General features: G+C 34.0%; 2 protein-coding genes across 3 annotated transcripts; one reads left to right on the top strand and one right to left on the bottom strand.

The window, feature by feature from the left end:
- Positions 1-2,956: 2,956 nt before the first annotated feature.
- Positions 2,957-5,654, top strand: Tbcc (Tubulin-binding cofactor C). Of its 2 annotated transcripts, XM_076118086.1 has the most exons (3): positions 2,963-3,201; positions 3,596-3,689; positions 3,749-5,654. In XM_076118086.1, exons 1-3 carry the CDS (start codon positions 3,100-3,102, stop codon positions 4,720-4,722), a joined length of 1,170 nt encoding a protein of 389 aa, XP_075974201.1. In that variant the 5' UTR covers positions 2,963-3,099; the 3' UTR covers positions 4,723-5,654. The 2 variants fall into 2 exon arrangements, with proteins under 2 accessions (XP_075974200.1, XP_075974201.1); XM_076118085.1 differs by having other exon boundaries at positions 2,957-3,094; positions 3,596-5,654.
- Positions 5,655-5,777: 123 nt separating this feature from the next.
- Positions 5,778-23,951, bottom strand: Pgant7 (N-acetylgalactosaminyltransferase 7). Its single transcript, XM_076118129.1, has 6 exons — positions 23,617-23,951; positions 20,962-21,121; positions 16,381-16,552; positions 10,736-11,672; positions 10,214-10,364; positions 5,778-9,735 (listed from the first exon to the last, which is right to left on the bottom strand). Exons 1-6 carry the CDS (start codon positions 23,810-23,812, stop codon positions 9,585-9,587), a joined length of 1,767 nt encoding a protein of 588 aa, XP_075974244.1. The 5' UTR covers positions 23,813-23,951; the 3' UTR covers positions 5,778-9,584.
- Between the last annotated feature and the right edge of the window lie 169 nt (positions 23,952-24,120).

The raw sequence follows: 24,120 nt of genomic DNA, 5'->3' as shown, positions 1-24,120 counted from the left end.
GTCACGGTTGAATGTGCTACCCCCGTCAAGCGTCCCGCCACCGTGGTACGGCAAAACGATCTTACATTAAAAAAACGTAGAAATTAAATGCTAAAACTATGTTTATCCCTTTCAAACCTATTTGACATTGAAGCTGATGAAACGAGACGACGATCTAATGCACACACTTGAATAAGTGGTTGATATAGGCCAGAGAGCACCTTAAACAACATCTGACCCAACGACATGTTCCTTTATGACCAATATTGTAAATACTTTTTTTAACTAATTTTAAAGATTTGAGTATATTTTACAGTTGGATTTTAATGTCATTATTCATTAACTACACGATAAGACCTTCCGTCATATTATTTTTTATGCCTAAATATATTTTTTAGACTTTCTTCAAACACATGCCTAAAGCACACAATATTCAGATTAAACCGACTATTGTACCACCACTATCAAATATTATTTGTGGTTTATTTTTTTTAATATATAGCAAATTTTATGTAGATTTCAAATATATAAGGTATGACTAGGGTGTTAGTATCAAAATATGACGGAATCGGCGCTTAAACGCCAACCGCCAATTCAATTTCGCGCGCCATTTTTGGCCTGGACGCTTAACTAGTCCATTGAAATGTTACAATTTGAGGGCCGAATATTGCATTTCTTAGAGGACGCAATTTTATTTTTGGGACATGTAGGGGGGGTCAATAGAAGCTTAACTTGAAGTTTGTGGGGTCGCCACCCTTGTCCCCCGGCCGCCATCTTGGAAAAGGGGTGGAAACACTTTTTTCGCTATATCTTGGAAACTATGCGTCTTACAATAAAATTGTAAAAGCATATTTTGTAGCAAATTATTTTGTCTACAAATATGTTGAATAACTTTTTGTCCTAAATTAACAATTAAAGAAGTTATAAGCAAAATAGTGATTTTTTTTTTACAAAAATTTTCTTTCCGAATCCGGTCTATTTCGGAGCCCTGTTACTGAGTTTCTAATTAATGAAATAAAAAAAAATATAGGGCTAAATTTTCCTCGCAAAATTATCTACAAGATTGGTCCGAGTTAATTTTTTTAAATATATTCATATCAGTTTAGCCTTTTTTCCAAACTATGTTGGAGTCGGCTTCCAGTTTCACCAGATGCAGCTGAATACCAGTGTTTTACTTGGAGTGACTGCCTGTCTGACCTCCACAACCCATTTACCTGGGATATAAAACGATACCCCTCGTTAAGACTGGTTGCCAGACTTTCAAGCTTCTGAGTACTGTTAACGACTGTCAAATATCTTCGAAAATGACAGCTGGGACCCACAATTTAACGTCCCTTCCGTAATAGGGAGGAACTCGATATGTGTAAGATGGTCACCCATCCACCAAACAACCTCGGCAAGCGTAGCTTAACCCCAGAGACCCATCCGCGCGGCTGTCGCTAAAAAAAGTTATAGAGCAATAAAGAAAATAACTATAAAAAAAATTGCACTTTTCGGCTTATAACTTCTTTAATTGTTAATTTAGGACAAAAAGTTATTCAACATATTTGTAGACAAAATAATTTGCTACAAATTATGCCTTTACAATTTTATTGTAAGACGCATAGTTTCCGAGATATAGCGAAAAAAGCGTTTCCACCCCCTTTTCCAAGATGGCGGCCGGGGGACAAGGGTGGCGACCCCACAAACTTCAAGTTAAGCTTCTATTGACCTCCCCTACATGTTCCAAAAATAAAATTGCGTCCTCTAATAAATGTAAATCTCATGTAACATTTCAATGGACTAAACGGTATATTTGAATTTTGACGTGGGGCGCTCGAGAGGTTAATAATTATTTACTAAACGAAATGTAAAAAACATAATCATATTTATTAGTTTTTTACGCGTAGTAGATTAAAAATTGTTGCATTGCGCTTCCGAACGTTACATCCCTTTACGTCATCGCATGAGACATTCAGTTCAATGAAGGCAATTTTCAATCGGAATTTATGAAATATAGATAATAATTCGTTATTTTTGCTTTGTTATTATGTTAACCAAAACTCCGAAGCCTGCATACAAACGATTTATTACATTTTCGTTGAAGGCAGTGCTACTAGTCGAAGGTGTTGGATTAGCCGTATCTTACGGTCTTTGGTACAAACTCAACTCGGACAGAGGTGTGTAAACTCTTTTATTTATATAAATACGTGCATATGTATGTAGAACAAAGAAATTTGTGTATAGCGGTATGTTATAGTCGTTCTTGAACTTTGAGAGTTCGTCGCCAATGGCGTAAAATTGTATTGCTGAGAACATGTGGGTTATCTAATTGCCTCCTACTTGTTATTATGTCGCTCAACTACTCTGGGTCAATGATTGATGAATTGATATCACGAGTGACAGAATACGGTAATTTCGTTAGTGAACATGGACTATTTTGTTTCACTATAGATGTCCTCATTTCATGGCTTACTACAAATATTTTTTTACACTCATCAATTTGTTTTATACATTTGATCTGTCAAGAAGTAAATCAAATAATTTATTATTGATTTGTTTTGAAATGTATTATAAAATTAAAAATAGCCATTAGCTATGTTTTGATAATTTTGTCTCATTGTGAATACTTCCTGATTAAGATGAATACAGGCAGTAGGCCACTTGTATGTGTTCAATCCCAAAATAATAACTTAAGCTTAATGATAAAGGCGTTACTACCAGAAAGTTCTATGTTCACACAATTTGTTTCCATAGCAATCTATCAATAACTGCATAGGATTAAAGTTACTCATAAGTATTTTATCATAAGCTAGATTGGTATTAAATTCCATAAATATAAAAAATATCTCCTTTTGATAAAAATGCAATATATCTGACATTGTTGTTCATGTAGTCACTGCATTATTTCTATAATTAAATATATGAAATCACATTAAATTAAGGTAAACAAAAGGGGAAATTTCTAAAATTAATACAAGGATTCGATTAATTTCAGATTTTCGTCTGTATATGTACAAAAACTACAACTGGGCATTGGAAGGTTACTACGGTATTGGTGAAAAGATTTCCAACCAAAAGACTAGGGAACTAGATCAGGCAATTTGGGCGAACGAAGGCAAATTATAAACTAGTGGTGAGATGTCTGTTGCTTTTAAAGCCACGTTTTGGGTGGCTACATTCGGAACCATCGGTTACGCACTATTCAAGTTGGTCAAACCTGATGATGAGCTCCTTAAGCAGGTCATTATCCTCACTATTGTTTGATTGTGGTCACTGATCATTTAGTTTGTTTTATACGGTTTTATTGGGACTAATATTTGCATGTGTTTGTCTGTGGTCACTAAAATAGTTTTCTGGGTTTCCCTTCTGTCCTTGAATTACAGTTTTCAAATATACTCATTTGGGAATGTTGTTTTAAAATTATGTATAAATGTTCTGACCTGAGTTTGTCTTTTATAGATCAGTAAAATCATGCCATTTTCAAAATTATATATCAGTGTCCATTTCATTAAGATTTCATGTTGTTGTAAGCTTATTTACTAAATAACTCATCATGTTTGATCCATTTTGATTCATTTTTTGGTGTACAGTATTTGTTAATGATTGTAGTATTAATACATAAATCTTTTTGTAGTTTGATCAAGAATCCAAGCACACCGAGGCGAGAAAGCTTACCCATCAAACATTAGATGTACTTAAACAAGCTGCTAACCCGAAATCTGAATTGAGTTCTAAGATAGACGAGTTGTTGAAGAAAGGAAAATGAGTGACAAAAGCTCTGTATTAGAAAGACTTAGTAGGAGAGACGCACAACGCTTAGAAAAATTGCAAAAAGCTCACAAGGCAAGGGAAGAAGTAGACGCATCTGATGAAAACGAGGATTACTTCTCAGGAGCATTCAAAATTAAATCAGAATATATCGAAGACTTACTGTCTCAGATCCCGACGATGGAAACTCACGCACTGCCTCCACACTTCGATAGCATAAAACGTGAAGTTAACGAATTACAAAAATATGTAGTCACCTCATCATTTTTCTTAAAGGAATTTAATATGCGCAAATATTTAGGTATAGTACAGAATCTACAAACGAAATGTTATGAATTAGAAGACCGGTATGTTCCTAGAAAAAAGTTCGGGTTTTCTAAGAAGAAGTTGCCGAAATCCCACAGTCAAAAGCAGGGCTCACTGGATGAGAACGACGGCGCTGGTAAGACTGATAGTAACAAATGGGACGAGAAACTCTTTGGTTTCGATTCACAGGAAAATAAAGTATTGCTGCTTGAGAATGATGAATTGTTTCAAAGGGATGTCGCTCTACGGAATCTCAAGAACTGTACCATAGGCCTTAAGGGTGTGATGGGAACTCTGCATTTAACTAATCTAGAAAATTGTATAGTGCTGTCTGGGCCAGTAACATCATCCGTGTTTGTAGAGAAATGTACAAACTGTAAGATCATCACGGCATGTCAACAGCTACGCATGCACACATCTACCAACTGTGACATTTACTTACATGTAACTAGTAAAGGCATTGTTGAAGATTGCTCCAGTATTTGCACAGCGCCATACAATTTGTATTATCAAGACTTAGAAAAGCATTTCAATATGTCATCTTTAGACAGAAATTCGAACAACTGGGATAAGTTGGACGATTTCAATTGGCTGGCCCCAGATATCCCATCACCCAATTGGTCAGTTTTGGACCAATCGCAGCGAGTCACCAGCTGGGACGAATGGTGGTCGAAGATTCCTTCCTAATAGTAGAAGTAGGGTAGTTATTAAAAATTTGCAGTGTAATAATAATGCTCTTAATACTCCATACTTAATAGGATGTAACATCTACTAATTTACTGTAACAATCTGTATGATAAAGGAATACAATACACAGAGATAGTCATTTTATACACTTCCATTTTACAAATGTTTTAAGATGTGCAGTTTTGACGACTGAGAACAAAAGAAGAATGAATGGGTATATTTATAGCTTGATTTTGCTTACTATTACGTCATCTGCCACAAGCAGTCTCTTGTCAATAACACCAACTTTTCACTCAAATCAATGCTCAGTTCATAATAGTAAGTTCTTCGAAACTGCATATTCATAGCCTCACTGAAGTGACCTTGCCTTTCTTATGTTGTTTACTACTATATAGAATTATATCATGTTTAACTTTTTGAATTCAGATTGCGAGATTATTAGACAGTTGTATGCAGCATACATTTTTGTATTGTAGTTCATATCTAAACATTTGTCACTTTATAAAAATTATTAAATGCCTGATTCTCATTGAGATGTTACTTCAAGGGCTTGTGCAATATTCTATCAATTTATTATCGGAAAGAATATGGAAAGTGACAATGCAATGGAATATACTAAGTTTTTCAGGCGCTATAAAGTTGTTTTGCTTTATAATAAAGTGCTTTTACTAAAAACATTAAATGTCACCAATTCACTATGTAGCTGTGATGAAGTAAATAAAACTACGATCCAGAGCCTTATTTTAATGAATATGCTGCATATAACTGTATTTTAATCTTAGTTAACTATTACAGTTATTGGTGCGTTAATTTTTGATGTTAAAGTTTTAACAGAATACTGGTTAAGTGAGCCATAAAAATTATGTTAGCAAAGATATCCGCTTATTTAATTCAATACATATAATTTATGAAATAAATAACTTTAATAGAAACTTGAGGTTTTATTCTTCTTTTCATCGCCTTACGGGCCCGCATTGTTAATATAGGGAAAGATGGAGATAAAAAATACTGTTAACTACTTACAAACAAAAATGGGGTATAATGAAAGTCAGAAAAACAATAAATAATAATTTATTTATCACTACATTGGAAAATATATAAAACTGTCAAGTTGTTATAATCACAGTAATTTTATAAACCGATACAAATGTACACAGACAGCTTCAGGAACGAGAGGGCGCCACTGTACACCACACTTTCACACCACAATCTTACTTATCTTAAAAATAATACTTATCCTCCCCTTACTAACAAAGTTCATCAAAAGTACCAACCCAATAGCCAAATATTTGATCAATATAAAATTCCTAATCAATTTAACGATCAATAGGTCAAACCTTTGATCAAATATTTGATTACAATTGGCCCTGGTTTCGACTTGTTACAGAACACATTTATGAGGACAGTACAAACATTTTATCATTTATTATACGCTAATTGATAGCCCTAAGTTCCCGGAATACATTTTAGACTTATATACAAGTAAATAAAGGAAATATATATACAATGTATAAAGTTTGAGTTAAGGAGCATTCAAAATAAATAAAAAATATAATTTCATTGAACATAAGATGCACACAGACTAGCTGATATAAGAAAATGATATAGCTACTCTCGCGAATGTAGTAAAGACTCGCATTTACTTAATAAAAACTGATGAAAAATCACGAATTCATTCATATTTTTATTTAGTAAATGCATGTCTCATAATATTCATATTTAATGTCATTTTAATATCTTAATAATTTCCTTCAATAGCCTAAAACAGCTCACACAGTTAGCTACTTTTTGAAATCTACGCACGATTCAGAATTTATCATAAGTAGAATCACGCATTTGGACAAAGTAACCCACTGCTTGAGTTCTTAGATCAGTCTACATAAAACCATTGTCTTTATGATATGACACAGTATAAATTCAAAATCTCATTATCTTACAATTATTGGTGAAATTACTATATAAAATGGTATTTAGGTAAAAAAGTTGTGAATAAAACAGAAATAAACACTACTACCAGTTTTTAAATTGTGACATACATACAGTAAATAAATAAATGCAGGTTTCTAATTCGTCAAACTATAGTGAAACTAAGTACATGAAATTCTTAAACTAAAATTATGCTGAAATATGAAATAGTTTTGTGCCAATTATTGAAAAATACATATTTTTATAATTTGGCAACAAATTCGAAATATGTAAGTAGTATGTGTTGCCAGATTACTTAATTTTAAACATCTTTTTATCAAATATTTACAGATTCCCGAGTACTTTATATTATATTCACATTTTTCATTGCCATTACAATTTCGAATCTCGTAATCTAGCAACTATAAGGAGCTGCAAATACACAAACAATTATAATCTACTAATAATAATAATTCGACACTCCCTTTCCTTTTTGCCTCTTAAGACTTACGGATACGCAAACGATTTCTAATATACACGTTATAAAAATGATTATCTCTAATGAGCCTACTAGCCACTGAAATAGAGATTCATTTTAGTGTCTGGTTTCAAAAGCTAATGCTAAAATTAATGGAAGGATAGGATATATAATAGTAAGAAGCCCTTTAGGGAATAATTTCTTTGAGCTGAAGCTTTTGACGGGCTCTGGAGGTCAACGTACACCAGTAGGGAATTACAATACGATGTTCATATTTGATACTGAGCGGTACAGTGCTTTACTACATTAAATGGCAATTTCAAACTACTGTAGTGTGCTTTCCTAGGAACTTATTAGTGTTAATTAGTTCTATCAAAATCCGCTAGAGGCGCTGACCACTTTTTATGCAATGTCTTATATAGCTACTCAGTAGTATTCAACTGCTATAGTAATGCAAACGTATTTTGGAAGTCAACTTACGAAGCACTGAAGTAAATAAAAGGAATTTTAAGATTGACATGAAAACCACTTGATCCTTTTCATTTCGTCCTTTTCGAGACTTGTAGCTTCTTTAAAACCTATTTTGAAGAATAAACGTTATTCCCAGGCTTTATACTTTAAATTATACACTTTGTAAATATACATTTTGTATTTTATTTTGTCGTATGGTCAGTGATCAACCTAATGTCAAAGTTGTTCAAGCTGTGCGAAAGTCCTCTGACATGGCTTAACGACTGTTATCTTAATTGACAACAACCAAGACCGACTATTTACGTGCCCTCCGAAGCACGGAGACATCCAGTTCAAATACTATTATGCGGTCACCCATCTACAGAATGACCGCTCCTACAGTTGCTTAACCCACAGATCGTTCGTCGACCGGTGAGCGCATCAATTATACATTTTAAAAAGGACCAATAACTAAGGTATATTAGCTGAAAGTTAGCATAAGAAAGCATAGTACTAATAAGGCAGTAGGGAATGTTGTATAGGTTAAGTACGAGTTATATATTACTGAAAAATATAAACATTTAGAAAAAATGGGAAATATTTTTTAAATTTTTCAGTCTTTGTTATGGTTTTGCTTGCCTCATTTGAACAAAATATTATTTTTATAAACGAGTATCTATTTTTTAATCTCTTTGCATTTCGGCTTAATTAAATAGTGATTTTGTTACTTATATACGTCGTGCTTTGATTAGTTATAATGTTTTGCCTTTTTCACTCATATACAGTTTTAAAATTGATTGAAAGAGATAAAACACTGTAAAACTAATCAGAGCTTACACGACGCTTTTTAGTTAGATACAGTTTAAGGAAAAGTTTCAAAGACGAAACTAATATTAATGTAGTATGTAAAAAAATATTTCCCATTTTCTTCCAGTATTACCAACGAAAAAAATCTGAATATTTTTTAAAACTAGCAATGCTACAGTGAAACACATTGGGCGTGGCGAACTTACGCATAATGGCAATTTTGCTGATTACACGGTTGCGATATGAAGACATTTATTCTATGCCTTTAATGAAAAAGGGTCCGATTTTGTCAAAAAATTGTTAAAACATTTGAGTGCACTTATATTTAACTTTTGCAATATTTTTGTACAACTAACTTTTTCATTTTTAAAGATAAACAATATCTGTTTTCACCAATCGATAGAGCATTTTTTTCTGGACATTTTGGTATACTTAATTCATTTTCGACAAAATCGGACTTATACCCTTTTTCACTAGACACAGAATTATAACGCCTGTCTTGTAAGTGGGAAAATAGATATCACATGTCCCTTGCTAAAATATGTTAAGTTATTGTGTTTTTTGTTTTTCTATTCTACTAAGAGTTAGGTGGTTATGTAAAAGTATTAGGGTGTTATGTAAAAAGTTGTTAAGTGTTTGTTGTGAGTAGTGATTTTTGGCTTTTTCCATACTCAAAAAGTATCTCCGAAGATGTGATATATTATATACCGTGTCTGTCAAAAACGACAAATTAAATCCTTATAACGATTAATACATAGTTACTTACGCATTTGTTATAAATAAGCAGGCCTGAAATAGTTCAATACATTGTTAAGATAAAAATGTAGTACAATTAATAAAAGATTCCTTGTTTGTTGTGTCAGTTATGTGTTTGTATGTGACGTAGTTTGTAATCTATAGATGCAAATAATTATTCGTGTTCTAAACTTTGTGTAGAAGAACATTACAATGGTTCTTCGTTTGATTGGTGAAGTGAGTCCTTTTAGAGTACGGTATTTTATATACATACATGAAATTACACTTTCTTCTCATGGGGGTAGAATACGGTATTTCGGTCTTCACAAAATTCAATTAAACGTAGCTTTTGGATTTACCCACCAGGAATTATTTTTTTTCGTTAACCCAATAGAACTGGACACGCATTTCCCATACCCTTATAGGCACAAGCAGCCGTCAAACGCCTAATATCGCAACCGGCCTAACTAACTACAAACTACTGTGCTCACCAGTTAGGTTTCTTATGAGAGATGGTCCACTGCTGGTACGTGTTGTTGGGGTCGCAGGGCGCGAGGCCCAGCTGCTTGGAGTGTGGCTGTAGCGTGAGGCAGTAGCCGTGGAGGCGGTGGATTAAGTGGCTTCGGGTGTCGTCGTAACTGGAATAAATGAGGAAATTTTTTGTAGTATACTGAATGGAGAATACAGCTATGGAGGTAAACCACCTTAAATATTGAAGATCTTAACTTAATCTAAGAAAATATGTAATCAAATAAAAATATTGCCACATGCAGAGAAATGATAAATAAAGAACGAAGAAATCTCTCAAAAGCTCACAACAAAATAGAAACAATTATTTTGTAATATCAATCGAAAATATTATTAAAATTTAAAACTGATCCAATATTAAAACTTGACATTTGTGAAAGACAATTTTTGGGCAATGTTGCGGTAACAAAGACACAGGAAAGAGCACTGATTCTACCCAACGGCACCTTCGTTCATTCATACTGATGATTCGGCAACATAGCCATATAATCCGTGTTTCTGGAAAGTGCATTTATTCTACCTGACGTTACCTTCATCATTCATTCTCATCATCAACATAGCCATATAGTCAGTAGTTAATTCTCTCACCTCCAAGGTCCATCGACAGTGCCGAGCCTGCAGAAGGCTTGCTTCACATTGTTCACATCAGCTTCCACACATCGCTCGCCCACTCCGAGCTGACCTGCCTCGTTCAGACGGAACAACTGGCTGTTGCCCGCGCCGTGGCAGGTTGAAGTACCTGCGTTTATAAGAGACATTTAATTATATATATAGTTGAATGGCTAAACGTTCAGTAATGTAAGTGTAGGTCGATGAATCTGATACGTATCGTGCCGACAAAAGGCATCGGCATTTTGGTTAAGAAAAACAGCGTATTTAAGTTAAAGTAAAATATCCTTTCGTGTGTTTCGATATTATAATAAACAAGGGACTAATAGTTATAGTAATATATGATTTCAAATGAATCTTAGGAAAATAATAGTTTAATTTTAGTTATTTTAGAGGTTCCATGAAAATAGCAATCTTAGGCACATGACATACATTCTTTTTAGGATGTACGCAAAAAACGACACCGAGGTTTATTAATATGTACTCTGTAAAGTTACTCACCTATATAAGCTGGGGCACCTTTGCCCATAGTATCTAAACAGATACCAGTAGCCTTATTCTTGACCATACCCCAGTGTATATTCTTGGGCAGCTTGGGAAACTTATCATAAACGTCGTAAGCGACATTCTGCATGAACCAACTAAACGGCTTGCACTTCAAACGATCTCTCAAAGCGATCTGTTCACTTATATCACCCATGTCCAAGAACCTTGCCATAGGCTCTCTCGTATAGAAGTATTCTTTATGCTCTTCATCGAACCAGGTTTCAATCACTCTCTTATAATTAATAGTAATCAAAGATCCCTTTCTATTCTTAGCTAAGTTGCCGAAAGAGTACGGCATGAATGCCCTGTAGACGTGGCCTACTCTGGAACAAGGCACCCATTCGATACTACCACCACACTGCCAGATCTTGAAACTTAGTTCGAAGTTCTCCCCACCCCATACAAGAAGACCGGGATCGTACGCACCAATTTCTAAGAAATACTTCCTATTGATAGCGAATAGACCACCAGCGTGGGTTGGACTCTTATAAGGTTCTGATTTGTGCTTATGTAGATTCGCTTCCCTGTCTGGCACTTCATTTTCTTTGTACAGCATTCCCCATTCGAAGATACCTCTGTAATTTGCTCCATGTTGGTATACTGGTCTATATTCGAAGGTTCTGTGGTCTACTCCATCAATAACTGGTACAGTCATGATCCTATAGTCTCTGTAGATCGGAGCGAGGAGTGGTGGCAGCCAGTTAATGTTTACTTCGCAATGAGCGTCGAGAAAGACGATGACGTCGCCAGTCGCTTCTTGGGCGCCTCTTGAACGGGTCCGAATGAGACCCTCACGCTGACTGTTTCTTATTAAACGAACTTTGCCTTTCCATCTTTTTATGTAATTATCTAAGTTTCCTTTTAAGTTATCTTTGTCTGAGAAGTCGTCAACCTGGAAACATTAAATTTCAATAAATAACCATGATAAAAATTTTTAGACTAAGAATAACTATTATGTATAAAAAAATGGCGGCAATACATAAAATTTTGGGAACGTATGCTTCAGACGGTCCATCAATGGACATTGTTATCTTTACGAACAATTAGCTAGATACCAGATCGTGTCAGTACTGTCTTTGCTTGAAAAAGTAGTAACTCCAACGTGATTATTTTTTCAGATATTTTTTGGTCATAATTCATTTGGAACATTAACCGTAGTCACAGATGGCTAGATAAAAAGTAATTTATAGTTGCAAGATCTTATAAAGTAATAATGTTAATTAGAAAGCCAATAAAACATGGAACATATAGCATTAAGTGCACGTTTCTTTAAGCGTGTTCGAATATTTTTAAACTGATAGATCAGTCGTATAATTCAAAATGCATATTCGGGAAAAATTTAAATTATTTAAAATGTCAAAACCTCTCGCCACAAGAAAAGTTCGATCAATTTATTTTTGGCCTGGCAATATTTTTTTGGCCAAGTGTATAGAATAAACATATTCTTATTATTTTATAAGTATTCCTTTTCTAAAGGCAGTGAATCAACTATTAGACATTTCTATTTTCCGATAAGCATTGAATTACATTTTAAACTTTTTAAGTGACGAGGAAAACAACTAAATAAGTACACCCCCGTATTTAACAAGGTATTATCGTAATAACTTATAGTACAAATGAGTGTTACATAACTCTATCGGACATGATAACTATCGTTCTCATTTCCGCTAGTTTGAAGTTAAAATGATAACAATTAGTAGTTTTATAAACTAAACTGGAACGTACGGAATTGTGTTTAGTCTTGTTTATTTAGAATGAAAGAAATGAAAACATACACATATATGAAAGCAAATACTTTTTGCACTATTCGATGCAGATAACTCAGTAGTTTCTTATATTAAATAGTTCCCACCTCACTATACTTATGAGATGAGATGGTGGATTCAGTTCCCACATAAAAGTTTTTTTTTGTTAGAGGTAAATAAAGCCCGGTTATTTCTATATCCACATTATCCGGATAAGTATCACTTAGGTTATCTGGTGAAATATTGAAAGATGTTTTCATTCGTGTGTTGTCACTTTATCTACCAGTTATCCGATACTTAAGCCGTAAGCCGTGAAACTGGTCCTAAATTGTTAAGAATCTGGTTGTAATCTACCTACTCATTTATGTTACTAATTGGCTCTTTATACCAAAACTATACTTAAATATTAAAGCCTTTTAAGAGAGAAAACGTTGAATATATTTAGTTTCTTTTGACGCATATTGTACTTCCAATCTTCTTCACAAGACAAAGCTGTTATGTGCAATTTACACAAGCACTTGCAACTGAGCGGAAATCTTAATAAAATCAACGCAACTGATGGCGAGGGGTTCCTGACACCTCCCTGATGTACTTCAGACGTGTGGAACAAAATACATGAAGCTACGCTTATGCAAGATATACATATATTCGGGCCATTATAAATGTGATTGCATCAAATTCAAAAGGATCTGGGGGCCTATCACGTATCTCAATTGACAGCCATTTGAAAGCCACTATGCTGTCCATTGTTTTCTCCCTTAGATTATAGTGATTAGTACGTTACGTCAAAGCAGCAATGTACTGAATAGTGACCATAGATTTGACGTATACTAGCTGTCAACTGAGATACGTGGTAAGCCCGCTGAATGTGACAATATCCTGGCTCTGTAACTGTGAAAGAGAGAGTCCGATAAAATGACATGATGTAGTTCGTTTCATATTAAATTTCTAAACAGCATGACAGTAATGGGTTAAAAAATAAAGTGCTGTTTTCATACCTATTAATTGGCACACTTTTATCCCTGCCTACATTATGCGTTTTGTGCATTTACTGTCACATTTGCTCAACGAAGCCAGTGTATCATATTGTCGATCATTTCAGTGTACATTTTTAGTTATGTCATTGACATTTGACATCCTTTGAAGGAGGCATTAAATTTGCAGATAAGGAAGAAGCTAGATTAGTTTGTATCAGAGCATGTTCATTGTATAACGTTATTACGACTAGCGTGGATACTAACGCGTCAAGTTGTATTTCCGGTTCTACCCACAAGTCTACCGACACAGTCTGAATATTGCACTTAGCCTAGTCGTAAATTCTACCTAATAGATGCAATAGCTTTGCCTAAGGAACCGGTATTCAAAAACCTGTCTCTTTTCAATATTTTATTAGCCATTATTTGTCTTGGAATTATTTTGACGAGGCGTGGTAAATCCATAAGTTGCTGATTTGGAGCTATAGTGCTGACACATTTTGTGTGACTTTGAACCTTAATTTAGTGTAAGTAAGGAGTAAGTATTAAGTCCTTTTTAACTGCTTTTAACGAGGACGAGATGTCCATAAGTACATAGCTACAGATTTGAAAATGTTGTAGCACTCCGGTCTTTAATCTAATGCAAATAAGAACTACATATTGTTATTGTCCTATTTAACTGGTTTAGCTTAGTCAAAATCCAGGAGTATATAATTCCTTTGCATATTGGTAAGAAATCTTCGTCAGAAATATTCAGAATCCAATGATGTGACATTCATTAAATAGAAACAGAACTTATGCTATGGAGAAACGATAAAAACGTTTATGTTTAAAAGTAGCAATATTTGGCCAAGGTGGTTTAATCGCAATGAATACTCAATCAAATGCTTGTATTGGAAGCTAATAGCGTACTAAGCAGTAAAAGCGAAATATCTACGACAAATTATTATTTTTATAACGCTCATAATAATTGCTTGATTGTTTAAACGTCGGCTGTTGACCCCACCACTTAAATTCAAGTGGATAAATAATTATATCGAATAGTATATTTAATGTATTTGACAACTGTGACTTTTGTCTAAACGATTTGAACTTTGGTAAAGCGAAATTTTACATCCAACTTGCTTTATGTGTTTATTTTTCTCTTGACGCCGATCAGGGGACACTAACTGCTTGACATGTGTCGACTCCACTAGCAGAGACTACTAAAATTTTAACCCATCAATGCTGGGCAAGGGTCTCCTCCCATAATGAGGGAGGGGTTAGGCCTTGAGTCCACCACGCTGGCCAGCTGTGGGTTGGGGACTTAAAATAGAAATACCTGACAAAATAAAATCTGCCCTTATTCAATTAAATTGACCCATATTTCATCAACATTCACTCGTGACCACATTTAATAGTTATGTAGTCCAGTTGTACACATTTCATTTTTATTACAACAAACTCGATCGCTTATCGTTACGCTCTAACAGCCAGTGTTATTGGAACGGGAAATTGTGACGGATAAAGCATTTTATAAACTAAACCAATAAGAACAAGTAATATGTACGTTTTAATCGATTTGTTAGTAAAACGAGTCACTAAACCCAATTTTATAAACCCACTAGCTGACCCGCGTAACTTCGCTTGCTTCACATAAGAGAGAATGAGTCAAATTTTCCCCCGTTTTTGTATCATTTTTTACTGGTACTCTGCTCCTATTGGTCGTATCGTGATGATATATAACCTTCCTCGATAAATGGGCTATCTAACACTGAAAGATTTTTTCAAATCGGACCAGTAGTTCCTGAGATTAGCGCGTTCAAACAAACAAACAATCAAACAAACAAACTCTTCAGCTTTATAATATTAGTATAGATAATCGCAGATTAACGGAAAAATATCACTTTCATCATAGTTCTGGCAAAAGTAGCGACCTCATCGCTAGTTGCGTTCATTGACACGTAATAGTCACTTTAGTAGAGTTAAGCAACCCTTGGCATAATGGGTGACCGTTAAGAACCTTAGCTTTACGATTTATTTTATCACAATTGACAGCTAAATTGCGGTAAAAATCATCATGTAAGTTAAGTCTTTAGACGGATTAAATAATAAACAGCTTCAAGTTTATAACCCTGAACCAAAAATAAAATAGATCAATTTCGGCAATCCTTCACATCAAAACATTTCTGAGAAAAAATCCTTATCAGTGATAAAAAAGTAGTCACTAAGTTCGTTATCTTAATTGTCATTAATAGTGTAGATACGTTATAGGTTATCTAGACTCGATGGAGCCTCGATTAGATCGATTAGTTATTTCAAGTTAAAAGGAATTTAACGTATGGATAATGTAGATTTAAGTTAAGATATTGTTATATCTATAAAACGTTAAAATGATCGAATTTTATAAATGCTTTTTTCTATTTCCTGGACTGAAATTTAATTAGACTAACATAAAATAAATAGCTAATAGAGTTATATTTTTACACGAGATGCATATGTTTGGTTAACGTTTGCTATAGAATACGAATGTTTCAATATCAGTTTAAGCCAGTGTCAGCAGAAACAAGTTAAGTTCCTAACGTAAGGGGGCTAAATAAATAGTGTCACAAGCTATTTAGTCTTTGGACAGCAAAATATCATCGAAACATTGATTAAGCAATCATACGTTTAGTTGTTTTTGGTAAAATATTACAATAGTTCTTTTTATATTCTAGACTAGCTGACCCGGCAAACATTAAATAAAAAAAAATAGTGTCACTCAGGGTTATGAAAAATAGATTTTGGCCGATTCTCAGACCTTCTTAATATGCTCACAAAATTTCATGAGAATCGGTCAAGCCGTTTCGGAGGAGTATGGCAACGAAAACTGTGACGCGAGAATTTTTAATATTAGACTTACCAACACAACTTCATGTAATATATTAGGCGGCGATCTATCAATGACGGTGTGTACAGTACGCATGAGGACTGAAAACCCTTCATTGTGGAAGACGATGATGACCGACGTGCTCGGCAACTCTTCAGGGTAGTGCCAGTACTTGCACTCGTCGAGGCGAGTGTCTGGGATCGTTCTGGAACAAAATATGTTAGTTAACCACATGATATGTATGAATATTATTATCTTCAGTGTAAAAAATAGTTGCTTCCTCTGTAGCGCAGTCGGTTGTGTATCCGACTGCTGACTATGAGGTTTAGGTTTTTTTTACGACGGAAAGGAACAGTTGTTTTTTTTTCTAATTTAGGTAGGTATATTTCAAATGTTTTACAATAGTAGACTGGACCTTGGTAACGTGCCCGGTTAATGACAAAATAGTAGTCTGGAGTTTGGCAACACACGGCATAATATATGGATCTAGCAATAGGATCACACCTTATTACATGGAACTAATATTGTTAATGGCGAAATGTAGGAACCCTGCAACACCTGCACGTATAACAGGCGTGATATTATGTATATGCGTAAGTTTACTTTTTTAGTGTAAGTAAGTGAAGTCTAGAAACAAAACGGAATGCAGAGAGTACGTCCGTAAACATAACCTGTGCACATGCCTATGGCTAAGAATATAATACAGTTCAAGAAAAAACAAACAGTTCGACTGCTACTGACCTTGAGGTTACCAACGCCCACAATATATAATATTTTCAGATTGATTCACGATTAGTTATAAAAGGATGCAGTCTCTCTTTTTTGATTTTGGGCGAAAAGGGCGGGTCTGACTCTATGCGGTCACCCATCAATGGGATAACCGCGACAAACGTTGCTTAACGCTAAATATACCTATTGCAATTTTAATTCAATATATTATGCACTTGTTTGCAATTCTATTTATAGCTGAAGGTGTTTGTACAATTGCTTATAAGACATAAATAGCAGAAACGAGTGAATAATTTGTAATTTAATAATGTTTGCAATTAAATATTACAACAGTTGCCAACAATATCTAAGGAATGCTTTAAGGAAAACATGTGCGAGTCTTCCTTAATTAAAATTGTTCCACTTGACCTATTTTATTACATGTTTAATTGCACTAACATGGACTCGGAAGGATTACTAGTTAGACAGAACTAGAACAAGATTTGTAAATCTTTTATTTGACTTATAATCAAATGATTAAACCTATATTTAGCGCGATGCTGGATTTTTGGTACGTTTCGCTGCTTCGTGGACTTTGACATAAGAACCTGGCGGGTCCTGATTTTAATATCTTCTAATTCTTATAAATCAGTGGTTCCCAACCAGTGGTCCGTGGAAGTCAAAATATGGTCCGCGAATGATTTTAAAGTTTATAATTTTCAGGGTGATCATTACACTTTATTTTTAATATACCTACTTACATAGTGATCCCTGCTAAGAAGAATAATATAAAAGTGGTCCCGAACTTAGAAATGGTTGGGAACCCGTTATAAATGTATCACCCTGTCTAAGTTTTAACAGAAAGTATTGTTTAACAATGCATATACGTATAATATTAACAATAAAATACTGACAGACAAAATCAATTGCGCTATTCGTACCTAAGTATAGATTGCCATTAGGTAAGAGAGGTCATTGAACGTAAAAATTGCAAAGTCACTATATTTCATCGACCCAATATACAAATGTAACATAGTAATCATAATAAGACAATATTGACTACCACATGCAAACTGCTGAACCAACATTACAACACAGCTAGGTACTTAAAAACTAGGGAAATTATAAAAAACAGACTATTATGTTAATTGGAAAATAAATTCGTTACTTTGTGGAATTAATAATAGTGAATTTCACATTCAACAGTATATAATAACTTAAAAGGCCTGGGATTATTCTTCTAGCTCGAAAATGCCTTTTATTTCCACAAAAAATAACGAAATAGCTTTAACCTAATAGCTCAAGTTAAAGATATGTAGACTAGTTTTACTTTAAAAAATCATCTCCAAGAGGGCAGCCAGGAGTGATAACTTGTATATGCGCTGAGCCGATTGCTAGTTAGTTGAGTATATTTGAGTTGACAAAGCAATAATTAACACCTGTATACTACAAGTAAAATGTACACACTCAAATGTCACGCGGTCACGATTCTTATTGTACCGTTACACGAGTTTACATCTGATACTAAACGGGATATAATAAACATGTTGCATATTATAATCCCGACTAATACATGGGAAAGCGTGTTTGTTTGTGTGTTCGTTTGAATGCCAAAACGGCTGAACAGATTTGGATATTTGGCAGGGTGGTACTTATACTTTATCACGATAAAAATATGAAGTTGGAGTGTGAATATATGAATCACATCTAAATCATAACTATTTCGATTACGTGAGCTTTAAATACAGCCTTCAAAATCTGTCCACCTTTTGGTATTTAAATGATAATCTGACTATAATCAGACACAGAAACTGACATCTTCAACTTACACGCAACTCCTTTGCATCGGGCGTTAAAACGACACATCCTACATATAACTAATAATAACTATGTTTTACTTATACAGCGCTTTAAATCCTAAGTTGAACAAGTGAACATAAACATTAAAGGCTAATCAACAAACCGTGAAATTGTAACAAATCATAGAAATTATAACGGTACGCTATTATTCAATTTTCACACTTGTTATGAGATTAGTAATCGCTGTAACATAAACCATTTAAATATTTAACATACTACAAGTAGAAAAATTCGAAGTTGGATATGATTTCTTTAAACATGAGCAATATATGAGCACTCATATTTAGTTTAATTAATGCGAGAGTCTTTCCTTTCACTACGTTTCCAAAAACAGCTGGACACTTTTTGATTAAATAGATCTTGAAGATAGTGGAAGACTGGCTTTTTACAAAACAAACATCCAGAGCGATGTATCATTGAACACGCACGAAGTCACTCTGGTCAGTAAGACAAAAATATGGATATTGCAGAATAGTAGGCGCGAAAATAATCTGTCGCATGCATCAAGCTTTCGCTATAAAGGAGATAATTAATAACCTTTTCACGCATAGTATCAAATGTTAGCTGTTTGTGAAAAATACAAAACACACTGTAGTTAATACGCAATATTTTAACGCAGAAAATTCTCATTAGTTTCGGTAAGGTGTACCGATTTCTGAGAATCGGTATTACGTACATAAAGATGTACCTATTTATCTATACTATCTATACTAATATTATAAATCTATACTAATATTATAAAGCTGAAGAGTTTGTTTGTTTGTTTGATTGTTTGTTTGTTTGTTTGTTTGAACGCGCTAATCTCGAGAACTACTGGTCCGATTTGAAAAATTCTTTCAGTGTTAAATAGTCCATTTATCGAGGAAGGTTATAGGCTATATATCATCACGCTACTACCAAAAGGAGCAGAGTACGGGTGAAAAATGTTACAAAAACGGGGACAATTTTGACCCATTTTCTCTTATGTGACGCAAGCGAAGTTGCGCGGGTCAGCTAGTTATTAATGTTTATGATTAACTAGCCGACCTGGCAGACATCGTTTTACCAGAACTCTCGCGAGCGAACGCGATCTCTTTCGCAGATTTTTGACATAAAACAATCTTTATTATATTATTTCCACCAATACATAAAAGTTTTGTGTGAATGTACGATACAAAAAACCCACATTAATAACTTTGTTTAATGGGTAAATAAAAAGTCCAGTATTTTTTAACATCATCGCAAAAAAACCTAATGCGTCAGTGGACTTTTTGCTGCAATCAGCACCCTATTTCTAAGGTCATAAAATGCAAATTTATTAACTGCAATCTTCTGCAATTGAGTTAGTTTAACGATCTGGTTGTACGTATCTTGTTAACCGACTGGCCTTCACCTTAGGCGTCAGTCATACTCACACGGCCCGCATCTTTATGATAAACTACTACGGACTGACGGACAGACGGACTTGACCTTACGATGAGATATGCATAAGATATAGTCGTTTTTTGGGTGTATTTTATTTATGGTAGGGGCTCCAAACGTTTTCGTGACGTGAGATCACTTTGTCCCTTCTGTACAGACTTTAAAGAGCTAGGAACTAATTATATTATTGATTGAAAGTTCCCTTTTTCTAACGAGATACTATGTTATGCCTCTGTGCAGTAAACTTTATAGGTAGGAACTGATTATTATTAACCAGTCCAGGATGGAAGCTTTCGAAGTACGGTAAAGGATGTTCTTTACACATAAACGAAACTTTTTTAAACCAGTATTTATATGGGCGCTGCGGATCAATTTGTGGGCGCGAATTGTGAATCACAGTTCCATGCTTGCGAATTCCGAGTTCAAAGGTCAATGTTTCATGCGCACCAGTAATATAAAAGCGAAAGCTACAGTTTGTTTGTTACGCTTTCATGACTAAACGACTTAATCAATTTGGATGAAATTTAGCCGGCTGATAGCTTATATCCCGGGAAAGGACATATGCTACTTATTTTTAAGAAAAAAAAGCTCACGTGTTCCGAGTTTTAAGGGTTACTAATAATAAAAAATGAACTATTTATTTACCTGTTCATAGCAATGTCATCTGAAGCAGCGATGTTCATGCCATATTCACTCTCCGACTCGGCGATATCGTTAGCTCTATCCTGAGCCATATGATACGCCAAGCCTTGTTCGCCCGGACCAGTCACTACTTTCAAATCTCTAGGCTCAAAGTTGCCTAGCTCTGAAAAAAGAAACTCACTTAGCAAGTCTTCTCGTGTTTTTTTTTAATGAGTGTGGTGCAATGGTAATATGTGCAACTTTTTAATTATATTGGTACTGATTTAAGTCTTTACAATTTAGTATATTAAAAAATGAAAAGTAAATAATGTAAGTCAATTTAACAGTTATTATTATTATGATATTAAAATATCATTTCAACAATAATAAAAAAAATCATGCAACCAAAGCACTGCACTCTATGGTTTCTATAACTAATGGTAGAATGAACTCATTGTGCAAAAAAAACATAGTCATATAGTCTGTGGAAGCAGTGGCATACCTGGATACTTCTCAAAGGGTTAGTACTTTAAGATGAAGGATATTTGAAACAAAACTCTTCCAAATTTCAAAATTATCAAACATCTATCTCTATGGTAAAGTTGGTGGTTGGTGGTCGAAAAAATGTTTTTAATAAGTACATTTGCAACTTTACCATAGCAGTGACGAAATTTAATGATCAATAGAAAAGAGATGTAAGTATACCCAAAATATTATAAGACCTTCATTCACAGAAAAGCAACATTGAAGTTGTTTTAGCACAAAAAAATCCAAACCAGATTTTAGTCACAATTTTCCTATCAAAAGTATCAGTGCATGCCACTGCAAAGAACATAGGTTCCCAACCTTTAATGGACTATCCTCTTACAAGATGGGCCACAGTATTTTATTTCCAGTGCCCCACCTTACAAAAAACAAAAACAATCCACTATCCCCCTTCACATAATAGGCAAGTAATTATTATTACTTATCATTTGTCTTAGAAAAGCACTAGAGCCCATTCAGGGGCCACCACATTGGGAACCTATGATATACACCAACCAGATATAATCAACAAGAACAGGGTATTTTTCAGACCTTTTTGGTGGCAACAATGCCTGAATATATAGTGCCTAAGATATAATTTTTGTTTAAATGGCTCCAACATCTTATATGAAGTGGATATTACAATAATAAATGAAGTATGGTAGAATAATAAAAACTATATTTACATTATCCAACAGTGTGGCTAACAACTTTATAAATAGACCATTCAGGCATCCATAACAATCATTTTCTGATTTTTAATACAAGCAAAATCTAATTTAATACAGACATATTTAGTTATATTGATGTGGAGAAACATAGGTTTCAAACCTTAAAGGGCAAGCACCCCTTTTATAAAGAAAAAAAAAGTTTTTACTACTAGGGGGAGGTATTGCCCCCATTAGAAACCTATAATGTAGAGCATCAAAATTTTTACATACATTATTAACCCCCAGTTTCTGAGTACATTTAGCAGTAGTTTATCTATTCAATAGCATTTTTTTTATATGAGTTTAAACATTGTTGAATAGATAAACTACAGCTAAATGTACCTCAGAAACCAGGGGAAAGTCCCTCTGCAGGACTATATAATACTACTTGCTCTGATCTCTGAGCCAGCCTATATCTTTGTTATAATAAACAAAGCCTCTACTTTGATAATACTTGTTGATACTTTTGTTTGAAAATGTTTTAATAACATTATAATATTTTATCTGCCAGTGAGTATGATTTTTCTTTTCACAGAGATCTTATCATGAACATTAGTTTAAAAACCAAGGAATTTGTATTCTAGAACTTTTTAAGTTGCTAGTATGAATATAAAAAGTAAAAGTAATTTTTAATACATCTTTATGGTTAGCAATATTGCAATAATTAAAATATATTATTTATGCCAATGTACCTCATATTACCACCTGAATGGTCTCAATAAAGCCACACTGTCAATAAACTATAATTACCATAAATTACACTACATTTCACTCTGTAAATAAAATATTACTCTTTCCAAAACAATATAAAGTTACAAGTTCAAACATAATGATAGGTATACAACTTTTTTACAGAAAAAACTCATTATACCATTAATACTCTTTGGTCCATGGAATCCAGATGTATTTAAATTTAGATCATCAATAAAAAGTTTGTACTGGTGCCCTAGAAAGGAATGTGAGTAAGAAATGAGAATTTTATCAAAAAATATTTTATGCATGGTTTCAAAAAATATTGAGATGGGCCATTCAAATAATTTCAAAAATAATTTGATTAAACTAACAATCCTGAAACAATATTCTATACAAAACTTTAATTTTCCAGTACAAAACATTAACTAGCCATTAAACAACTGTGTAAATATCCACTAGTAACAAATATTTGATCGTAGAAGCCAGATTGTTACGAAATAAGCAATAAAAAAAAATTAACTGACTTATTACAATGAAACCTAAAGTTAAACCGAATGTCACAATAGTTTGCAACACGGCTGTGAATATACACGATACATAGGCATTGTACACCTCACAAAACATGAATTGACGTAACAAAAACATTGCGAGGTCTACTAGACACGCCGGCTGAATAGGGCACATAACTGTACTTAACAAAAACATACTTTTTATTAATATCCAACGTGTTTCTAATGGAAAGCTTTATTACCTGACTTTAATGTTGGGTAAACATCTCGGTGGAACTTATAATACTCCGGTTGGTCGTCAGAAATTAATGCAAAGCTAGATTCGGCACCAACATTCTCACTGGACCACTTATGCAAAGCGAACAATAAAAGTAAAAGAATCGCGCACGCTCCCCCCATACGAATTATCCTCCCCCGTCTTACGTTAGTGATCCTCATTTTAAAAATTATCCCTAGTTCATAACAAAATGAATTAAATTTAAACAAATTTTGAATCACTAACTCGAAGAATCGTCGACGATCGACTCGCGGATGACGTTTTTATGACAACGTCAACACATGCTGCGTTCCATTTCTGTTATGTCGTCTTTAGCAGTGATTTGTATTTTCTGTTGTTGAAACTCGGAACGCCCTAGTCGCTGCATTGTGTATGACATTTGAGTGAAAATGACTTTTTACTTCAACTGTAGCTAAATAATAGAGTTTCCGTAATCTAATAAAAGACAAAATCTTTGTCAAAAAGACCT

Source organism: Anticarsia gemmatalis, chromosome 9 (genome assembly GCF_050436995.1).
Source record: "Anticarsia gemmatalis isolate Benzon Research Colony breed Stoneville strain chromosome 9, ilAntGemm2 primary, whole genome shotgun sequence".
Lineage (NCBI taxonomy): Eukaryota > Metazoa > Arthropoda > Insecta > Lepidoptera > Erebidae > Anticarsia > Anticarsia gemmatalis.
This window is presented reverse-complemented; position numbering and strand designations above follow the sequence as displayed.